This window comes from Pongo abelii, chromosome 14, assembly GCF_028885655.2.
Source record: "Pongo abelii isolate AG06213 chromosome 14, NHGRI_mPonAbe1-v2.0_pri, whole genome shotgun sequence".
In the NCBI taxonomy this organism is placed as follows: Eukaryota; Metazoa; Chordata; class Mammalia; order Primates; family Hominidae; genus Pongo; species Pongo abelii.
Genome location: NC_071999.2, coordinates 35,646,114 through 35,667,680, shown reverse-complemented (window position 1 = coordinate 35,667,680; position 21,567 = coordinate 35,646,114). Strand labels below are relative to the sequence as shown.

Sequence of the window (21,567 nt, the reverse complement as noted above, 5' to 3'; positions counted from 1 at the left end):
TCTCAGAGCCTTGTTCCTGGCTCTGGCTCAAGCCAGTCCCTCTCTCCATCCAGGACTTCGAGGGCAGCTTCTACCCAAAGCTGCAAGCTTATGTGCCCCTCCTGGAGAGGGAGCTGCTGCTGAGCTGAATTCAAGTGGCTCTAGCCATGACAGCTGTCCAGTGGCTACTCATGCAGTCTTTGAAGTTCACACGATCTGGGCCCATTGCCATGGCTGCCTCTTATGGGCTATGTGAGTGTGGGTGCATTTCCTAGCCTCACTGAGCCTCAATTTGCTCATCTACAAGAGGTGGATGGAGACATTAGTAATTACTTCCCTAGACTGTTGTGAGAATGAAACAAGGTGAAGTGCCACCTGGCTCACAGTAAGCATTCAATAAGTGGTGGCTATCATTGTTCCAATGTCTTCCTTCTTAACCCCCAGTGGAAATGTCTTTCCTATTGACAAATTATTATTATTATGGATTTTCTTTTGAGAAATTTTGCGCCATTTTTTTCTGCGAAACAGAACTGACGAACCCATTTTGAGTCTCATTCCTTGAGGTCTAAATAGGAGCTACTCAGCAGATCTTGCAACAATTCGCTGTGCTATGTTCAACTTGAAGTGCTGCACTATTCATGTTTTTATGGAGAAAAGAATTCGTTGCTATATTCCCTTTCATTTTCCTCCACCTCTGGGAATAAAACATAGAAACTCTTTAGTGTTCTGTTAATTAGTTTGGATTAATTTAAAGTAAGTAAATATAATTAATAACAGTTTATTAATAATAGTGTCAATACTAATTGACAGGATCATTGTAGACCTATCACCTTTAAATAATTTTACAAGTCTATGCCACTTGAAAGTGAGTCTAGGCCAGGCACCAGTGGCTCACGCCTGTAATCCCAGCACTCTGGGAGGCTGAGGCAGGCAGATCACCTGAGGTAAGGAGTTTGAGATCAGGCTGGCCAACATAGTGAAACCCTGTCTCTACTAAAGATACAAAAATTAGCTGGATATGGTGGTTCATGCCTGTGATCCGAGCGACTCGGGAGGCTGAGGCACAAGAATCGCTTAAGCCCAGAAGGCAGAGGTTGCAGTTAGCCAAGATTGCACCACTGCACTCCAGCCTGGTGACAGAGTGAAGCTCCATCTCAAAAAAGAAAGAAAGAAAGAAAGAAAGTGAGTCTAGAATGGACACCAAGAGATAAGAGATACAGGGAGAAGCGACATGAGGGTGGTATTCCAAAAACATGTTTTGATACACTCTGCAAAAAGCAGGCGGCAGGGGTGTCTGTAGTTAAATAATACATTCCCCTCTTAGAAAACCAAGAATCAGAATACCCTTAAACGTCCTCAAAAGTCTGTCTATAAAGAACTTGTTATCCCCTGTAACAACTGTTAAAAGTCCATGAACTTGTAATCCATTTAGAAAATTACACCTCTCCAGAGACACTTCTCCTCGCTGCAACCTGTGCTTACACTCACAAAGAGGAATCTTAGGTCGGCTAACAAGGATTTTTCTCCAAAAACCAAACTTTGACCAAGGCTGCTCTAGCCGTGCTCATTGGCTGGGAATAGGACATTAAACTGTGTTTTACACACGTAAACAGGACAGGCACGGTGGCTCACGCCTGTAATTCCAACACTTTAGGGGGCCAAGGCGGGTGGATAACCTGAGGTCAGGAGTTTGAGACCAGCCTGACCAACATGGTGAAGCCCCATCTCTACTAAAAATACAAAAATTAGCCAGGCATAGGGGTATGTGCCTATAATCCCAGCTACTCTGGAGGCTGAAGCAGGAGAATCACTTGAATCTGGGAAGCTGAGGTTGCAGTGAGCCAAGATTGTGCCACTGCACTCCAGCCTGGGCAACAGAGTGTGACTCTGTCTTTCAAAAGAATGAATTGATCAGAATTAAAATATACACGTGAACAGAGTCCAGGTCCAATTCCTTTTAGCTCTCAAACCCTGACTCAGCTCTGCCCTCATGGGAGATGGGTGGAGGGACAGCCCATTAATTAAGGCCAAGTCTGAGCTGATGAGCCACACTGGCTAGTGTATCTGTTCAGCAGCTGCCCCAGAATCTTGAGCTATCTGTATCAGTCAGCAGTTGTGTTTTATGCTAAAAATACATGCATCTGTCTTTTTAATCCACCAGTATCATTTATCCTTCATGCTATTTTTCCTTGATAGCTATGGTCCCTAAACATTTATGATCCCACACCCCATCAACCAAAAATGTTGAGCATGCAACCTTATAACAAGTATATTTGCATATAAACTATATACACGTACTACTGTCCATGTGTATATTAAAAATGAAGAAAGCTTCATTTCTTACTTTTCAGATAGCAAGATTAAATGCATGTTCTTTTCTTCCTGCAGCCTCATGGGTCATCTTGCAACCCTTTTCAGTGCTCTTGGATGCCCCTGGAGAAGCTGCTGCTGGGACGACTTTCTCCTAGAATAACACACAACCCCATTGCCAGTGGTTTCCTGGCACAGGCAAACAGACCAGTTGCCTCTGGCTTTTGCCAGCATGTAGCTGCCTGCTGCATTGATCTTTGACCCTTTTTACAACCCAGACAGGCACACAGATATGTTGCTGGCCCAGGGAGGAAGTGGTCTTTATAACGGAACTGCAGCAGTGTCCAGACAGTTTTTATCTTACAGAAAACTCTCCACCCTGCCTGCTTAGTTCCTGCCTTTCCATGGCTATCTCTCCCCTCCCTCATCCTTCTCTTTCCCTCTCATGGAGGTTGAGTGTACAGACCCGTGGGTTTTGAGAGCTGGGCTGAAGCATCCACACAGTGGGGATGCCCAAGCAGCAATAATCACCTTCCACTCTCCTCTTATGCTTTTTTATCTCTGGAGCCCCACAATGACTGTGGAGCTTCCAAACGACCTTCCCAAGTGACACAGCACAGCCACCAACCAATGGGCACTTCTGCAATTTGGAGGCTGGCAACTAACGAGCCAGGTATAAGCACCATGGCTTCTTTTTTTTTTTTTTTTTTTGAGACAGAGTCTCGCTGTCGCCTAGGTTGGAGTGCAGTGGCGCGATCTCAGCTCACTGCAGGCTCCGCCCCCCGGGGTTCACGCCATTCTCCTGCCTCAGCCTCCCGAGTAGCTGGGACTACAGGTGCCTGCCACCTTGCCCGGCTAATTTTTTGTATTTTTAGTAGGGACAGGGTTTCACCGTGTTAGCCAGGATGGTCTCGATCTCCTGACCTCGTGATCCGCCCGCCTCGGCCTCCCAAAGTGCTGGGATTACAGGCGTGAGCCACCGCACCCGGCCACCATGGCTTCTTAGAAACAGAGCTGTTCACTCCTGGGGGCACATGGCAGAAACTACACAGCCTGGCCTGCTCCATTTCTTCTTCATTGCCTGCAAAATGGAAACTTAACTTCTAACCAGATATGGTGAAATTGCACCATAACTTCTCCAAATTGGTTGAGCTGAGGAGTCCATAGGAACACAATGTGACCAGTGAGAATGCAGTCACCTGGCAGAAGTTTCTCCTTCCAAACTGATATAGCAGAGTAGGAATGCTTTCTTTGGATTTCATCTGGGGAGAAGTTTTGACCTTGCCTCATCCAAGACACCTTCTTTGCACCTCTTGCATGTGGATGTGTCCGAGGCGGGACTCTAGTATCTTTCTCTGCAGATGGTGCAAAGAGGCTGACAGCAACTGACATAATTTCTGTACTCTCCTCCAAATGGTTTTTAAATGTCTTAAATCACACCTTTAAACATCTTAAATTGATTCTGAGAATTAATACATGGAAGGCCTAGATGTTAAAATAGAAACCTCTTTATAGTCAGTTTAGCAAAGGATTTCCTTGAGCTCAGACTGCTGGAATAGCCCTGGACGGAAGTGCTTGGGAGAAGGGAGTGGAGCCCAGAGCAGGTAGGAGCACGGACAAAGAGGGAGATCTAGGTGGCCCGCTATAGCAGCACTGTGAGTACTCAGGGGCTGTCTGAAAGGGAAAATGCCCAAAAAGGGCAAGGGGCCAGGCAATCAGCCTGTGACTACCGTACTAATGCGTTCAAGAGTGGCCCAGCAATTTCGGAGCTGAGGGAGCAAAGCAGCCAATGAAAAACTGCAACAGAGGAGACGCCCCCTCCAATTCCCTAATGCCTACACCTCACTGAAACAATTAAAAATACCTAGATGAGGAGAAGGACTGAAGAGAAAGTATATCAGTGAATGTGATGTAGGCCTGTTCAGTCGAGATCACTTGAAGCCAGTTTAATTCACAGGAAACCAACGGTACCCCTGAAGGGGACCCTCCCTCCCATGGTGCCAGCAGCAAGCCCAGGGACTCCAACCCTGCAGTGTGAATTTTTGTCCTGAGTTTGCACCATTCATGGCATTCTGAATGCATTTTTCGTGGGTGACCATGACTCCCCCTTTGGAAGGATCCCTGGGAACATCAAAGTTGCTCCTGGGATGGAACTGAAGGCCAGCTCCTCCCTTAGCTCTCCAGCATGAGGCCTTCCTCTGTGACAGGCCCCTAGTCCGTAGTCCATAGTCCCCAGCACACCTGCCACTGCCTGAGCCTTGAAATACACTCTGCATAAAGGAGAGAGGAGCATTTGAATAACATTCATTCAGATTTGCATCCCGAATAGATTGCACCCATCTTTAGGAGCCACTCAGGTGTTTTCAAACAGCCTTTTTATTCAAAGAAAAGAATGAGAGGGGGGAAAGCACTTGCTAATGTCCCCATTCTTTCTGTTCTTGTTCTAGTTGCTCAAGGAGCCCCTGTGTTAGAAAATGCAGTGGTGTCACCTCCAGACTTCCACCTGCAGGTGAGCAAGGGGTGGGTGAATTGAAGGCTGTCACCAGCGTGTCGTGCCTGTGGCTTCTGAAGGTGACTGGTAAGTCATGGCTGGTGTTCACAGTAGCACCCCTGGTCTAAACCCACAGGAAATAGGTCAACTTCTCTAACCAAATGACTCTCTCAGATCTTTCTGAAGCTGCAGAAGATCACACCTCCCTCCACCAATGTGCCCCATATCCCCACTCCCTTTCTTTTGACACTAGCACTCACTAAGATGATAAAGGGTGTCCACAAAGCCTCTCTGGTGAAGTCCGACCTTCCTCACCTCCCTGGTGCTCAGAAACTTGGCTCAGACAGACATGTGGTATTAAGGGTGCTCATCACTCCTAGAAGGAGGCCCCCCTGCCCATGCCCCCACTTGTTAGCAACATCAGGGTTTGGACTCACTTGGCAGTGTAGACCCGCTCAAAGGCAAGTGTTCCTGTCCTCTGGAAGCTCCTCCCATTCTGGGTCCTGCTTTCGTGCTCCACTTTATGGGCAAAGAATCCTGCCAAGGGAAAAGGTTTGCATCTGGTTCATCGTGGGCATGTTCAGGAGCCTGTTACTTTCTTGTTTTACCAGAATGTTAAATGCCTCCTTGACTTGACCTCCAAACAGCCCTAAATGTCCTCTGTCAACTGTCATTTAGCAGAAATGTACTCAGCAGCTGCTCTCTACTGAACACTGTGTTTGGTGTTGGAAACACAGTCGTGAGCAAGGCACGGCCTCCACTTTCCAGGATCTTACAGTCTAAAGGAATAGACCAGCAAGGAAAGCAGACATTCCACACAGCAGAGCAAGTCACGCCAAGATGAGATTGAGTACACGGTGCTTTCAGGGTCAAAGGAGGCAACTTAATTCCATGTTGGGTGACAGAAGGATTCCTTGAGGGAATGACATCTAAGATAAAAGCTGAAGAACAGGTAGAAATTAGCCAAGCAGAGGGACGGGGAGGGGCCGCTCTACAAAGGAGGGGGAATGGAGGGCACTGGGGAGGGAACGGGATTTGGTAGAACCACAGACAAGGCCAAAGAGGGAGGTGATGAATCGTTCCTTCAATGACACGTATCTATGACCACTTGCCACATGCCAGACATTTAGTTTGCATCCAAGAACAAAACAAAGAGCCTTGGTTTGAGGAACTGATGCTCTGGTGAGGACAGCAGAGGAGGAGACAGATCATCCACAGTAAGCAAAATACATAAATTAAAATGATACGGTGTGCTGAGCTATGGGCGAAAGAAGAGCATGGTAAGGGGCCGTTTGATGCACGCAAGAAGGTGGGGTCGTGAGCCTCAATGAGAAAGTAATAACTGAGCCAGGGCTTCAAGAAGATGACCATTGAGATTTGCCCCTGGGACCTAGCAGGGCGACTGTGACCTTGCTGAGAGCCGTGTGAAGAAATTCAGAACTTAGTTCCGTCTAAGAGCTACAAGGAATTACTGACAGGTTTAAGCAGAGGAATGTTGTCATCAGAAAGCCACCCTGTCTTTAGTGTGGCAGGAACTTAGCAGAATCAGATCCAGGATTGGGGGATAAGATAGGAGTCGACTGGGGTGGTGGCGGTGGGGGTGTCAGAGATGCCAAGGAGACACAGTCTGGAGGGTTTGACTATAGATTGGATGATGGGGAGTGGGGGGGCCGTGAAGGTCTCCCTGCCCCCCTCCCCTTCTATTTTATTCCTTTACTCCTTTTTCAAGAGTGAAAAAAGGGATACATGTGATTGTCAGGGATCCAACCACAGGGTTCCTTTTCATCAATTTCATATTATCCTCCTCAAAAAGACATTAAAGAGGTGCTTTATTGTGTATAGGAATAAAAGCCTTTCATGTTTTTCTTTTCGACACAAATAACACTCCTTCTGTAGGAATGTGCCCACTTTGAGTGTATCTGTAGGGCTCTCTTGCATAAAGGAAGGGCCCACCTCATCCCAGGCAATGTGGTGAGCACTTGCCATGTATTCCGTCACTGAGCTTTGCACCCACTCTATCCAATGGGTAGTACTGTTCCCACTCTGTAGGTAAGAACGCTGCAACTTTCCAGAGTCAACCTGCCACTGGGCAGAGGTGCAGCCGGGACTTCAAACTCTCCGGGGCATATGGGGATGCGTTTCTCCTCTTGCTGTCACCGTGAAGCTCCCTGCAGGATTTCATCAGCTCCACAGGTTTTTTGTTTTTTTTTTTTTAGATGCGTAGTCTCACTCTGTCGCCCAGGCTGGAGTGCAGTGGTGTGACCTCGGCTCACTGCAGCCTCCACCTCCAGGGTTCAGGCGATTCTTCTGCCTCAGCCTCCTGAGTAGCTGGGACTACAGGCACGCGTCATCACGCCCGGCTATTTTTTGTATTTTTAGTAGAGACAGGGTTTCACCATATTGGCCAGGCTGGTCTCGAACTCCTGACCTCGTGATCCACCCGCCTCAGCCTCCCAAAGTGTTGGGATTACAGGTGTGAGCCACCAGGCCCAGCCAGCTCCACAGGGTTTAATATACCTGTCGATTCGAAAGATCTGTTTTTACCAGAGTATGACAGAAAATGCTGATCATTTTCTTTCTGGAACCCAAGGTGGTATTCCCTGCCTCTGAACACATAATCAACCTTCTGTATCTGCGGGTTCTGCATTCCTGGAGTCAACCAACCACTGACCAAAAATATTTTTTAAAAAAACCAAAAAACAGAAAACCATTTGTCTGGACTGAATATGTATAAATTTTTTGCTTGTTACTATCTTTTAAGAATACAGTATAACAACTCTACATAGCATTTACATTCTATCAGGTATTATAAGTAATCTAAGCCACACACAGTGGCTCATGCCTGTAATCCCATCACTTTGGGAGGCCAAGGCGGGTAGATCTCCTGAGGTCAGGAGTTCAAGACCAGCCAGGCCAACATGGTGACACCCCATCTCTACTAAAAATACAAAAATTAGCCAGTTGTTGGGGGGGTGGGGAGGGGCCTGTAATCCTAACTACACAGGAGGCTGAGACAGGAGAATTGCTTGAACCCAGGAGGCGGAGGTTGCAGTGAACTGAGATTGCACCATTGCACTCCAGCCTGGGTGACAAGAGTGAAACTCCATCTCAAAAAGAAAAAAAAAAAAAGACAAAACACGTAATCTAGAGATGATCTAGAGATTACTTAAAGTATATGGAGGATGTGTCGAGACCATCCTGGCTAACATGGTGAAACCACGTCTCTACTAAAAAATACAAAAAAAAAAATTAGCTGGGCGTGGTGGCAGGCACCTGTAGTTCCAGCTACTTGGGAGGCTGAGGCAGGAGAATGGCATGAACCCGGGAGGCAGAGCTTGCAGTGAGCCAAGATCGAGCCACTGCACTCCAGCCTGGGCGACAGAGCAAGACTCCGTCTCAAAAAAAAAAAAAAAGTATTTTTTTGTAGGTTAAATGCAAATACTATGCCATTTTACATCAGGGACTTGAGCATCCATGAATTTTGGCATCCGAGGGAGGTCCTAGAACCAATCTCCCAGGGATACCAAGGGATGACTGTATTAAAAGTCAGAGGTTATTTCTACAACCAGCAGCATGATGTGCTGTACTTCTCTGCATCTGCCACTCTTCTTTCCCTCCTTGCTCAGAGAACCGAGCCCCTTCCTTTTCTCTAAGGCTGCATCCTCTACCTGTGATCTTGACCCTGTCCATGCCACTGACTTCAAGTCTGTATTTCATTGCTCCTTCTCCCACTTCCAGAATCTTTAATATCATATTCTCTCCTTTTCTTTATCCTGGAAACACCAACAGATCTTCCCTACCCTTTAAACAAAACAAAAACAAACCTGCTTCAGTCCAATATTCAACTAGGATTTACCTCTCCTTCCTTCTAAGCTAAACGTGGAAGAGTTGGCTGCCTTTGTCTACTCCTCACCGCCCCCTCACTCCCCAACCTCTTGTAATCCTCCAGTATGCTACAGAAACAATGCATGCAAAGACCATAAACACACTTATCTCAGCTAGCTGCTAACAGTAAGCCAAAACCAGTGTGAGAGAGAGACAAAGACACAGATAGAGAGATGGCTGCAAACCGTTGTGAGGCATCTGCCGTACGTGGGCACTGCTAGCTATATCATCTTGTGCAAGACCTTCAGCAACCACAGGTGGAGGTTATCAATCACTCCACTGGTCAGTGAAGGAAACTGAGGGCCAGAGAAGTTAAATAAGTTTCTCAACAAACATAAAGAGATCTTGAGATTTTAGTTAACCACAGAGTTAATATGAGTCAGCAATGACACATAGTTCTCAAAAAAATAACTCAGACGTAGATTATTCTAACAGAGTTGATGTCCGGATCTCAGGAACAGCTTCCCTGTACAGAAGACACCTATCTGCATAGGTGTTCTTAGAAAGAACACAGGAAGAGGAGAGGAGACCCAGTGGCAAGGGACTTCAGAAATTATAGGCTGAAGAGGGGGATGTTACAGCTGACATTGTAAACACAGAAAGAGCAGGCACAGTCTAAGTGATTTTAGGGAACAGCACCAGGACTGCTGGATAAAAGGCATAGGGCTGCAGATTTCAGCTCAACATAAGAAAGAACTTCTTGAACAGTGAGTGCTTGAATGAATGAATTGGAGGCAATATGCATGGAGCAAGTGTCTACTCTCTAAACTCAGATGATTAGGTTTTAATCCCAGCTTCACGACTCCTGACCTTGGGACTTTCAACCAAATTCTCCATGACTCACTTTGCTTATCTGTAAAACAGGAATAAATAATAGTGTGTATTTCTAGGCTGGGTTCATGCCTGTAATCCCAGCACTTTGGGAGACCGAGGCAGGAGGATCACTTGAGGTCAGGAGTTGGAGGCCAACCTGGCCAACATGGTGAAACCCTGTCTTTACTAAAAATACAAAAATTAGCTGGGTGTGGTGGCACATGCTTGTAGTCCTAGCTACTCAGGAGGCTAAGACATGAGAATCACTTGAGCCTGGGAGGCGGAGGTTGCAGTCAGCTGAGATGGCGCTACTGCACTCCAGCCTGGCTGACAGAGTGAAACTGTCTCAAAAATAATAATCATAATATATATTTCTTTATTCACTTGCATACACTTATAAAGACCTGTCTTTGTGCCAGGCAGTGTCCTGGGTGCAGGGGAATAAAGCAGGGAACAAAAGAGGTACAGTGAAGGAAAGGTCAGCCTACAGCGACCCCACCAGTCTCTGCAAAGGCAGTTGCATGAGTGGGTGAGTGCAAGGATTAAATGGTGCAAAGATTATATGAGATAATACTAAGCACAGCAGAAAGCGCCATTCTTCACACAACTCAAGCTTTCAATCCATGCAACAACAGGAAAGGCAAGCTTGGAAGTTTGTGAGTTTTCCAAACACTGCAGTGTTCAGGAAGAAGCAGCCGGTGGAGGTGGGGGTGGCGGTTGGGTGTTACTGTAAGGAAGATTCCTGCTTTGGGGGAACTTCATGAGTCTATGATTCTGCTTCTAGAGCCTGTCAAATCCCAGGTTGGATGGAAAAGTCTTCCAATACGGTGCTTCTGAGGTTTCTTGTGAGTGTGTGTATGTATGTTGGGGTGGAACTAGTAACAGCAGCTCCATTTCCCTCCTTAGCACTATGCTCACAAACCCTTATGATTGCAGGGCCATAATGCCACCAAAACTTAGAGGAGGCTGCCTGTCTTGGGGGAAAGAGGACGCTGCTAATGCTTGCCAGCTTCCCCTACAACCAGAGCAGATGTGAAACAGCCTCCTGCAGGAGGACATCCTTCATCTGCCATCACTAAGTGTAGCTCACATTTCTTCCCAATCACTTTCTCCGAATACAGTATGTGTTTCCCAGGTTTGCATCATGTCCAGGCTGCTGGTACCTAGGCAGGAGAAGTTGGAGGCTCTCTGCCTGCTACTCATAAGAAATGCATCCATGTAATTAAAACTTGCCCTAAGCCCCAAACTGGGGAGACAGGTTTGAGCCCAACTCCTGTCTCCTTGCTGGCCAGCCTTGCAATAAAGGCTTTCTTTTCTCAAAAGCCAGTGTCATAGTATTGGCCAATGAGCCCATTTGCTATATTCTCTGGGAAACCAAGTTTTGATAGTTCTGGTCCAGGTTTCTTAGTATCATGTATGTTAAACTTGTTCTGTTTTTCCAAATCTGCATTCTGCTGGATCAAGCTGGAAAGGGTTACAAATTTGAAGATCTTGATGACTAAAGCATGTTTGAAAGGCAGAGGAGGACATTGCACCAGGTGGGCCAGCTCTGCCCAATCACAGAAAATCAGGCTCTCAAAGTATAGAGAGAGTGCAGAGCCCAGCCCAGTCATGGGCGCATGTGGAACTGTACCTCATTGTCTTGGGACACAGACTGTGTACAGTGCCTGGTAACACCATGGAAATCTTTTTTTAACTAACAGGAAGTGTTCAGAATGGCGTTTTGGGGTATGAGGAAGAAGAAGGGCAGGGTTTTTGCATATTTTTTTGAACTCTGTAAGGTAGGTCTATGGTTGCAACATTGAGGTTAATTAGAATTGCAAAGAGAGGCTTGGACATACATCTGAATCTTTGTGATTGCCTAAAAACTCACAGTTAAAAACAAATAGTGGTGTTATCTCCTGAGTTATTTGAATGTTTTGCCCCCTCCATTGAGAAGTATACGAGGGGCTCTTCTGTGGTTTCAAAGGGACCACAGAAACTCCCTTCCTGAGCACAGGCAGGACAACTGTGCAAAGTCACTCTGACCACAGATTGCCTCAGCTGGCTCCCAAGGGGCAGCTGTGACAATGGAGGGACAGAGGCAGTGATGTGCAGGCCATCACACTCCAGCCCAAAAAATTAGCTTCCAGCTGGTCCATGCTAGTATCTCTTCAACCAGGAAGCCCCCGGCACACTCATCACTTCCGGGAACTCTGTTAGTGAGGCCACTGTGCCCTGTGGTCTGTAAAAATCTAGATCTCCAGATTGTGGCTGTCAGTACTCAGACATTTGGCCATCTTTAATCTTACCTCTACCTCCCACTTGTCCCACAGAAGAAGACTTAATCCTATCTGTCAAAAAAAATTCGAAATCTCACCACCCACCTCAATCTGAACAGGGTTTGCTAGACCATGACGGCAAAGTCCAGGACAAAGCCCTGGGCAGAGCAGGGCCAGTTCCCTGGTGCACCTCCATTAGGAGAGGTGAGGAGAACCTGTCCTTGAAACAGAGAGCTCTGAAGCTTCCCACAGTTCAGCTCTGAATTGAGAGGGAGCCGGAGAGAGTGAGCTCAAACTTCGTAGCTGGGTTCAGCCCCAACTGCACAGGCAGAGGAGGTGGCACAAAGTCCCCTGTCCACCGATGCTCCTCGGTTTTATTGATGGTTGTCAGGGGAGAGGCAAGAGGGGAGATCCTTCCAGAGCTGAATAAGTGCTGGCCACTTGCTCACCCATACAGCTACCTTCGCAGAGACTGCAGGCGTTGCTGCAGGCTGACCTGTCCATCACTGTAGCTGTTTTGTTTCCTGCTCTATCTGCCTGTACCCAGAATACTATCTGGCCCGGAGCAGGGTCTCTGTACATGTATGCAGGTTGAATAATGGAATCCTTGCCAATTTACAGGGCCAAGGGAGCCCTGTGTGAAATCATAATGGCTCAAGAAAATGGTGGCCTAAATAAGCCATTTGTTCCCTCTCTGAGCTACAACTTTGTTGTGTGTAATTTAGTATAAAAATGTTTGGGTCAGAAAGCCACAAAGTGTAGTTCTTATAGAAAACATACTTGGAGTGTGTGAAGCTGAGCCTTTCTGGTGTGGAGGCTGAGGGGGAGGCTTGCTCTGTGCCCAGAAGGCTACATCACCAGCATCTGTCCACACTCAAGATGGGGGAAAATAGAATATCCCAAAGTGATTAAATACTCAAAGTTCCAAAACATGACAGCGTGTCAATGTTCAGTAATCACCATAAAGCTAAGCAGCTGCCCTTAGTAATTACTCTTTTTTTCTCTATCTTAATAAATATAAAACACAAAGCCACTGGAGATACTTATGAAAGTGGTCTGAGGCAGTCCTAACTCAGAACTTTAGGGAGACAGCTCTACACAATCCTCCCTTTTCCAGACCTAGGTATCCTGCTTGTTTGTTGTTGTTGTTGTTGTTATTTTTAACTAATAGCAGGAATAATGGAAATGCAAGCGCCGAACAGGACAATTTTCCTCTCTCTCTCTCTCTCTCTTTCCGAAGTATACAATGCATATGAAAAATGCTTTCAAAATTATACGTGCTAGAGAAAAAGAAGGTATCACCAAAAAAAAGTTTCTTCAGAAGAAAAAAAGAAAAAAGTAATATAGAGGAAAAATAATGAGATTATTTTTTCTACGCACCTCCCAAAATCACTTTCTTTTCAGACTGCAGATGACTGGTAACTTCAATTGCACTGCAGATGTTAGAAAAGCCCAGTATCTAAGTAAATGTGTATACCATGTTCCCTTTCTAGTCTTCTCACCTTCCACCCCTTGCCTGGCCCCATTAATTAATAGTTAAAACGCTGATCATAGACACTTCGGTGAGGGTTTTTAGCAAAACCTTCAAGTTGCAGCCCTAGCTCTAAAAATGGGACTAGTCATCACCACAAAAGTGAAAGACTAAGAGGAGGAAAACCCCAAATTTACACAGAAATACACACAACCCTATACATTCAAAGAAAAAGAAGCAAAAAAAAAAATAAGGTAAAAGTGTGTGTGCATGCGCACACACAGACACAATTGTTTAAGCCTGACTTCCAAACAACCATCAGAGAAAATCTCCCCTTCTGTTCTTCCCTGAGTGAAGGGCTTTCCTTACCGTTCTGGACCACGCTGATGAGGGTGACAATGGCCAACAGGACAACATTGCCTACAGTTTCTTGATCCATGTTTGCTTCAGGCTCTCCAGAGAGGACTGCTCTGGCTCCGGCTCCACAACCTGCCCTGTACAGGAAGGGGAAGTGAGAGCTTGCACTCTTTCATCGTTACAATTTCTGAAGATCCCCAGCACAATTACACAGTGCCTTCTTCCTTTTTTTTTTTTTTTTTTAACTAACCACCAAAGTGCCCTGGCTGTGGTTCAGTGTGACCTACCAGGAGAAGCAGGGCTTGGCAGAGGAGCACACAAAGCCAGCACACTCTCCTACACTTCCTTGTCATGGGAAACTTCCCTGAGAGTCTCCAGAATGAATCTTGGACCCAAGACCATGAGCAGCATGAGCCCAGCACAGGCACCAGAGAATCTGGAAGCTCTCATCATCTCTGACTTCAGCAAAGAGAAAGAAGGGAAAGTAAACCCAAAACTTTCAGGTCAGACAGAGTGGCATAAACCTGTAACCCCAGCACTTTGGGTGGCTGAGGTGGGAAGGTTCGCTTGGGCCCAGGACTTTGAGGCTACAGTGAGCCAATGATTATACCACTGCACTCCAGCCTGGGCAACAGAGCAAGACTGTCACACACACACACACACACACACACAAACACACACAGAAATGTAAAATGAAACTTTAAAAAAATTTATAGAACACCAAAAGATCTGTGCCCCAAGTACTGTCCTTCTTTTTTTGAATTCCAAGAAAAATAGTGAACACTTAACACAAGGTAAGTAGCAGCCACATAAGGTTTGAATGAAGGAAGGAATAAATGGCAGTGGGGAGGGACAGCTGATATCTCCATTTCTTCAGAGAAAAGTAATAAAAGGAATTAATAAATTAAACCAAAGAATTCAAACCAAACCAAAGAATTCAGGTAAAAGGCAGAAATGGAGTTACAGATGATCCCTAAGGGAAATTTCCAAAGGATTGTTAAACACTGCAACTGACTTTTCTGAGGCAATTGCAGAAACACCTTCCTGGAAATTCTTTTCAACTTAATAAGAGTAGAGTGGCTGTGCTTTCTGAGAAAGTATAAGAGTGGACCTGCTGGGTGGGTGAGGTGGCTGCCTGGTATTCTGCAGCTCAGCTCAGTGTGACTGGCAATCCCTCCGAGTTTACATGGAAAATGCAAAATACCTGCAATCTTTGTCCCAGACTTAGCTATTTGGCATTGGTTAAGAGGTGCTTTTATCAAAACTTCACTTTGAAAGGGAACATGGACCACTGTAACTAGTGGCAGCAAGGAGGGCTGCATCTCGGCATGGAAGAGGTCATTGTGGGGGAAGATATTGCTCCCTCATATGTACAGTGCCAGAGGCCAGCTTCATTGCCCTCGGTTCAGCTGAGAGAGAAAGGCTGATGGAGGCAGTGTGCAGAGTTGCATGCGGGGAAGCCAGCAGCCAGGGCTGTGGGGCTGGTCATGACACACTTGGGTACTCCCTGAGTACCTAGGGCACTTTGTAGAGTATAGACTTTATGTTAGCCAAGGCTCTCCAGAGAAACTGAACCAATATATAAATAAATCTCCTCATATATATATACAGCAGATTTATAATAGAAATTGGTTCACATGCTCATGGACACCATGAAGTTTCATGGTTTGCCATCTGCAAGCTGGAGACTCAGAAAAGCTGCTGATGGAGACCAGTCTGCATTCAAAGGCCCGATCATCAAGGAGGGCAATGGGGCAAGACCCAGTCTGAATCCAAAAGCTGGAGAACCAGGGGCTCCAGTGTCCAAGGGCAGGAGAAGATGGATGGCCCAGCTCAAGAAGAAGAGGGAATTTGCCCTTCTGCCCGCTTTTTGTTCTATTCAGGCCCTCAGTGGATTGATGACACCCACCATATTGGTGAGGGTGGGAATTCTTTACTTAGTCCACTGATTCCAGTGCTGATCTCTTTCAGAAACACCCTCCCTAACACACCCAGAAAAAACATTTTACCAGCTACCTGGGCACTTTTTAGCTCAATCAATTTGACATAAAATTAACTACCACAGAGTTATTACAAGATTGATTAGGGCTCAGCACTTGCAAGATTTGTATGTTCACCTTAGTGAGATCCAATTCATACCTGCAGTTTGGTAAGTTTCAGGGGACCCTTAGGTTTTGGTAGCCAAGGAGTTTGAACCCCATAAAGAGTTAGCCCTTCTAACACTTACATCTTAGTGACAATGCATCAGAAATGAAGGCCAGTCCTCTTACAAAGTATTCCAGTTGCAAGCAACAGAAACTTAGCTCAAACTAGTTTAGGCAAAAAGGAGGACTTATTCACTCAAAGAGTCTAAAAAATCTGACAACCGAAGTTGAAAAGAGCAGAGATGTGGTTAGGCCTTGGAGCTAGAGAGCTTTCTCTCTCTCTCTTAAATGTAGTTCTTTCTCTCTCCCGCCCTTCCCCTCTTTTTTTTTTTTTTTTTTTTTTTTGAGACGGAGTCTTGCCCTGTGGCTCCAGGCTGGCGTGCAGTGGCGTGATCTCAGCTCACTGCAAGCTCCGCCTCCCGGGTTCACGCCATTCTCCTGTCTCAGCCTCCTCAGTAGCTGGGATTACAGGCGCCCGCCACCACGCCCAGCTAATTTTTTTGTATTTTTTAGTAGAAACAGGGTTTCACAGTGTTAGCCTGGATGGTCTCGATCTCCTGACCTCATGATCCGCCCGCCTCGGCCTCCCAAAGTGCTGGGATTACAGGCATGAGCCACCGCGCCCGGCCCCCTCTTTTTTCTCTCTCTTCTGTCCCTTTCTCTCTCTCTCTCTTTCCCTTCTCTCTATCTCTGTCTGTCTTTCTTCCAATCTCTCCTCTCGCTCTCTCTCAGCTTCTCTTAGCATGTCAAACGTATTCTCTCTGCAGACCTGTTTCCTGGAGACATCTTCAACAACTCTGGAGTTTTACATTTTATAGCTTCCATCACCTGTCAAAGACTGACTTCTCTCATCTAATGTCTTAGGACAGCCTCGTTGGCCCAGGCTGCCCGGGTGTCCATTCTTGGAGACGTCAACCAGATGGCAGGAGAATGAAGACCCTGGTAGTTCTCACAACTACCACGTGGCAGAGGGGGACTGACTAATCCCGCAAAGAAAAATTGGGAGGAGGGAGTGAGAGGTGTATTTACTATTGCACTTGACTGTCCAATAGTTATAATCCCCAGATTTAAATTTCCAGTTTTTAAAGAAGTTTCTCTATCCTACACGCTTCTGGCTTTAAAACTCTTCCCAATCTGCCGCACATGAAAACAGCACCCACGGGGACCAACGTGGTCAGCCCCCACCACCACTGGAAACCTTCCGGGCTCCGTGGAACACAGGGACCCACACCTTCTGGGGCCCCACACATGGGAGAAAATTCCAGCCATTCGCGCTTTAGAAGGTCCAAAGGCGCCTGGGGAGAGGTGCCGGGCACCACCCTCTGAGCTCCTTGGAGTCACCCCCAGCCAGCGCGCAGAGCACGTGCAGAGGCCCGGGGATGGAGGGAGTCCACTTCACCCGGGAAGAGCGTGTTAATAGCCGAGACGGCCATTAAATTACAGCGCGCACATTAAGATTCTGGCTGCAGCTGCAGAGGAACACTTATCAGAGGTGAAGCCTCTGGAAATGCCACTCATCTCAATAGAGAGCTGCTGAGACAGAACAAAAAGACAAGGGGCACCGCGAGAGCCGGGGAGGGGAGCGCAGCCCGCCGTGCCTGCCAGGATTCCCGCCCAAGACTGCCTGGCCGCAGCCCAGAGCAGCCCAGAATCCGGAGCCGCTGAGCGGCTGTGTCGTGGGGACCTAGTCTGTACTGGGCATTGTACCCAGAGCCTCACATTTGCTCCTCAGTGCAACCCTCTGAGGGACAAATTATCCCCCTTCCATTGCCCAGAAAGTGAAACTGAGGATCAGAGGGGTTAAAAATGTGGTCAAGGGCCTGGCACGGTGGCTCACGCCTGTAGTCCCAGCACTTTTGAAGGCCGAGGCTAGAGGATGGCTTGAGTCCAGGAGTTGGAGACCAACCTGGGCAACATAGCAAGACTCCCGTCTCTACAAAAGTAAATTAGCTGGACGTGGTGGCACAGACCTGTAGTCCCAGCTACTCGGGGCCGAGGCAGGAGGATCGCTTGAGGCTGTAGAGATGGAGGCTTCAGTGAGCTGTGATCTCAACACTGCATTCCAGCCTGGGCAAGAGAGGGAGATCCTGTCTTAAAAAAAAAAAAAAAAAAAATGTGGTCAAGGCAAAGACCCACATAGCAATGAGCAGAACAAGGGTTCAAGCCCAGGCCGGTCTGGCTTTAAAGTCTGGAGTTTTAATCACTCTATGTGCTGCTACCGGAATAGTCTTCAGAACCTGGGGCTCCCTGGTCCTTCTGCATTTGTGCCTGGCAATCCCCTCACAGGCTAAAGCACTGAGCAATGGCCCCTCAGCCCTGAAGATAGATTTTTAGAAAGGAAAGAAAGGAAGACATATACACTTCATGGGAAATAACATATCCCCACAACATCTGACCATTAGCAAAGGTAATTTTACAAGAAATATCCCACAGCGACAGGGCTGTGAGCCCACCCCTCTCCCACCCATCCCCTGCTCCCAGCGCCCTCCGTAATTATGCATATGCTGCACTGATCTGTGTGTGACAGGTTAGTTAGACAAATGTGCTGGGAGTAGGCAAGAATAATTAGCACATTGATTAATTAGAGTACTGTTAGTAGTTTGACTGTGAAGGACAACCATTTGTCAACAGAGATCAGGACAGCTGGGGCCAAGCAGTGACTCAGGGGGGCAACAATTCAGGGACGCCGAGGCTCTGCCCAGCTGCTGTTAAAAATCCTAGGAGCTGTGCAGACACTTCGCATCAACATGCCTCCATCGCCATGACAACGGGGCCACTATGCCCGGCTGTCAGCCTACAGCATTCACGTAGCCTTCATCCTCACTTCAGGGTGCACATTGCCATCTCATGACATCTCTTCCCTCCACTCCCCATTCAGGGTTGCCCTCCCTGTTCATTAGGACAAGGATTGACTGGTGGTGAGGGAGAGGGAGCAGGAGGTGGGGTCAGTGCCAGGCAAGGCATAGAGATACAGCCCAGGTCTACAGGCTGGAATTAAGGATGGTTACACAACAGTTCCTTTTCATTTCAGTTAGTCTAAAGAATCTTCAGACCAATATTGAGCTGAATGGTAAGTGATATGAACAGAGACCAGTCATGGTCTGTTCCAGATGTTACATGCCAATGGTGTCTGTGAGAACCAAATCAACCTGGTTAAAGTGTTGTTTCTCGTTTCCTGGCCACAATCAGGTGGGCTTTCCTTCCATGAACAGCTAGCTCATGGTTCTGAACGGAACAGAACTAAATTGAGATGAATCCTCACGTCATTCTATAGCTGAAGAAACAAAGATAGTGAATTTGCTGTAACCTCATATGCTATTGATTAAACTTCACACAGGCTCAGAGTGCTTTACAGATATAACCTTCTTTCTCTAGAATCTTACGTTGTAAGCTGATCATATCGGTGCAAAGCGAACAAATAGAAGACAAAGTCCATAGCCATTCACACAGACAGATAGCAGGAAGCCAATGTAGTATCCACAAAACCTCTTCCTTTTCCCATCACAAATTCACACTACACAGTGTATTGCTTATGCATTTGTAGGTAAATGAAGCAAATGACCTATGCATATGGAAAACATCACGTAGTGTGTTGTGTAAGAAATCAAAGGTTAAGGCCGGGCACAGTGGCTCGTGCCTATAATCACAAAACTGTGGGAGGCCGAGGCGGGCAGATCACCTGAGGTCAGGAGTTCAAGACCAGCCTGGCCAAAATGGCAAAACCCTATCTCTACTAAAAATACAAAAATTAGATGGGTATAGTGGTGCACGCCTACAGTTCCAGCCCCTTGGGAGGCTGAGGCAGGAGAATCACTTGAACCCAGGAGGCAGAGATTGCAGTGAGCTGGGATCACGCCACTGCACTCCAGCCTGGGTGACAGAGCGAGGCTCCATCTCAAAAAAAAAAAACAAAAAAACAACAAAAAAAACAGGTTAGACATGGATTTCCTTGCTCCAGACTTAGCTTTATCTGTTTTGTAGGCAATCCAAGAAAAGCAGGTCAGTCATGGGTATGGCCTGCCTTGGGAACATTCAGTTCTAATAGGATTAAAACTCGTGATGCCCGTATATGCTCAGTTGATTTTTTGACGAAGTAATTCAATGGGGAAAGGAAAGTCTTTTTAACAAGTGTGCTAGAACAACTGTATATTCTTATGGGAAAGAAAATGAACCTTGACGCTTCCAAAAAATCACACAAATTGTAACTAGAAATGGGTCTTAAACATACACACAAAAACTAAAAATATAAAACTTCCAAAAGAAAACATAGGAGAAAGTCTTTGTGACCATGAAGAAGGCAAAATTTTTAGATAACACAAAAAGCATGAGCCATCTAAGAAAAAAAAATCAATAAATTAGACTTCATCAAAATGTAAAACTTCCGCTCTTCAAGTAACAACAGATATTTTGCTAAAGAAGATATACATATAGCCAATAGGTGCATGAAAAGATGTTAAACATCATTAGTCACTGGGGAAATACAAATTATTACTACAATGAGATAATACAATACACCTATTGGAATGGTCAGCAAGGGTATGGAGCAACTGGAACTATCAATCATTGCTGGTAAGAATGTAAAATGGTAAATGTAAAAATGGCAACATGTTGGGAAGAGTTTGACAGTTTCTTTTTTGTTTGTTTGTTTGTTTGTTTGTTTTTTAGAGACCAGCTTTCTCACTCTGTCACCCAGGCTAGAGTGCAGTGGCGTGAGCATAGCTCACTATAACTTCAAAGATCTGGGCTCAGGTGAATCTCCCACCTCAGCCTCCTGAGTAGCTGGGACTACAGACACACACCACCACACGCTGCTAATATTTTTTATTTTGTAGAGACAGGGTATCACTATGTTGCCCAGGCTGTTTGAACTCCTGGCCTCAAGCAATTCCCCCAAGTTGGCAGTTTCTTAAAAGCTAAACATACACTTACCATATGTCCTAGAAATTCCACTCAGGTATTTCATCATTAGAAATGAAAATACATATTCTGTATCAGTCAGGGATTGACCAGAGATGCAGAACCACTAGAAGATATTTTATATTTTTAAATATATATACACAGACACTTTTAAGGGATTTATTATAGGGATTAGACCTTATGCAATTATGGAGGCTGATTAAAGAGTCTGAGTGTGTTTTTGTTTTCTGGAGTTGCCGTAACAAAGTAGCACAACCTGAGTGGCTTAAAACAACAGAAGTGTATTGTTTTACAGTTTTAGGGAATAAAAGTCCAAAATCAAGGTGTCAGCAGGCTATGCTCCCTCTAAAATCACTAAGGGAGGATTCCTTCTTGCCTTTTCCTGACTTCTGGTTATAATCCTTGGCTGGCAGCTGCCACCGCCTCCATCAGCACATGGTGTTCTCCCCTGGCGTCTCTGTCTTCCTGTGACCGTCGTATAAGGACATCAGTTGTATTGAATTAGGAGCCCATCCTGAGCCAGTATGCCCTCATCTTAATTAATTATATTTGCAATCATGCTATTCCCAAATGAGGTTACATTCTGAAGTCCTGGCAGGTAGGGCCTCAACCTACCTTTTGGGGAGACACAATTCAACCCTTAACAGTGCAATTGCTGCTTCTGTGGCTGGTGCTGAATCCTAAAATCTAAAGGGCAAACTGTCAGGAGGGCAAGAAAGACATGAAGCGTGGGAAGCAAAAACAACCCAAAACCCACAAGACTGAGCTGACACTGAAATTTGCAAGAAACCACAGGATGGGCTAGAACCAGTAACTATCACTCACCAACATGAAGCCCCAACTTCAACGCTGGGGCTTTCTGCAGGAGAATCTGATGCCCTCATCACAGAGCAGTCAGAGAAACCGAAGGAGTTTCCAGCAGAAGCTGGAACAGCTGTG

The 21,567-nt window shown here is 46.2% G+C and overlaps 1 protein-coding gene across 9 annotated transcripts in view; it reads right to left on the bottom strand.

Moving 5' to 3' along the window:
• ALOX5AP (arachidonate 5-lipoxygenase activating protein) overlaps positions 1 to 21,567 on the bottom strand; it is a 55,922-nt gene that overhangs the window by 15,305 nt on the left and 19,050 nt on the right. For 3 of the 9 annotated variants that reach the window (XM_054528868.2, XM_054528874.2, XM_054528876.2), the window contains 3 exons: positions 17,682 to 17,798; positions 13,580 to 13,704; positions 5,218 to 5,317 (listed from right to left, as the gene is read on the bottom strand). In XM_054528868.2, coding sequence (XP_054384843.2) covers positions 5,218 to 5,317; positions 13,580 to 13,704; positions 17,682 to 17,798 — 342 coding nt within the window. Of the gene's footprint in view, positions 1 to 5,217; positions 5,318 to 13,579; positions 13,751 to 17,681; positions 17,803 to 21,567 lie in introns of those variants that run through there. The other 6 variants (XM_054528870.2, XM_063714876.1, XM_054528871.2 and 3 more) reach the window with 3 other exon arrangements.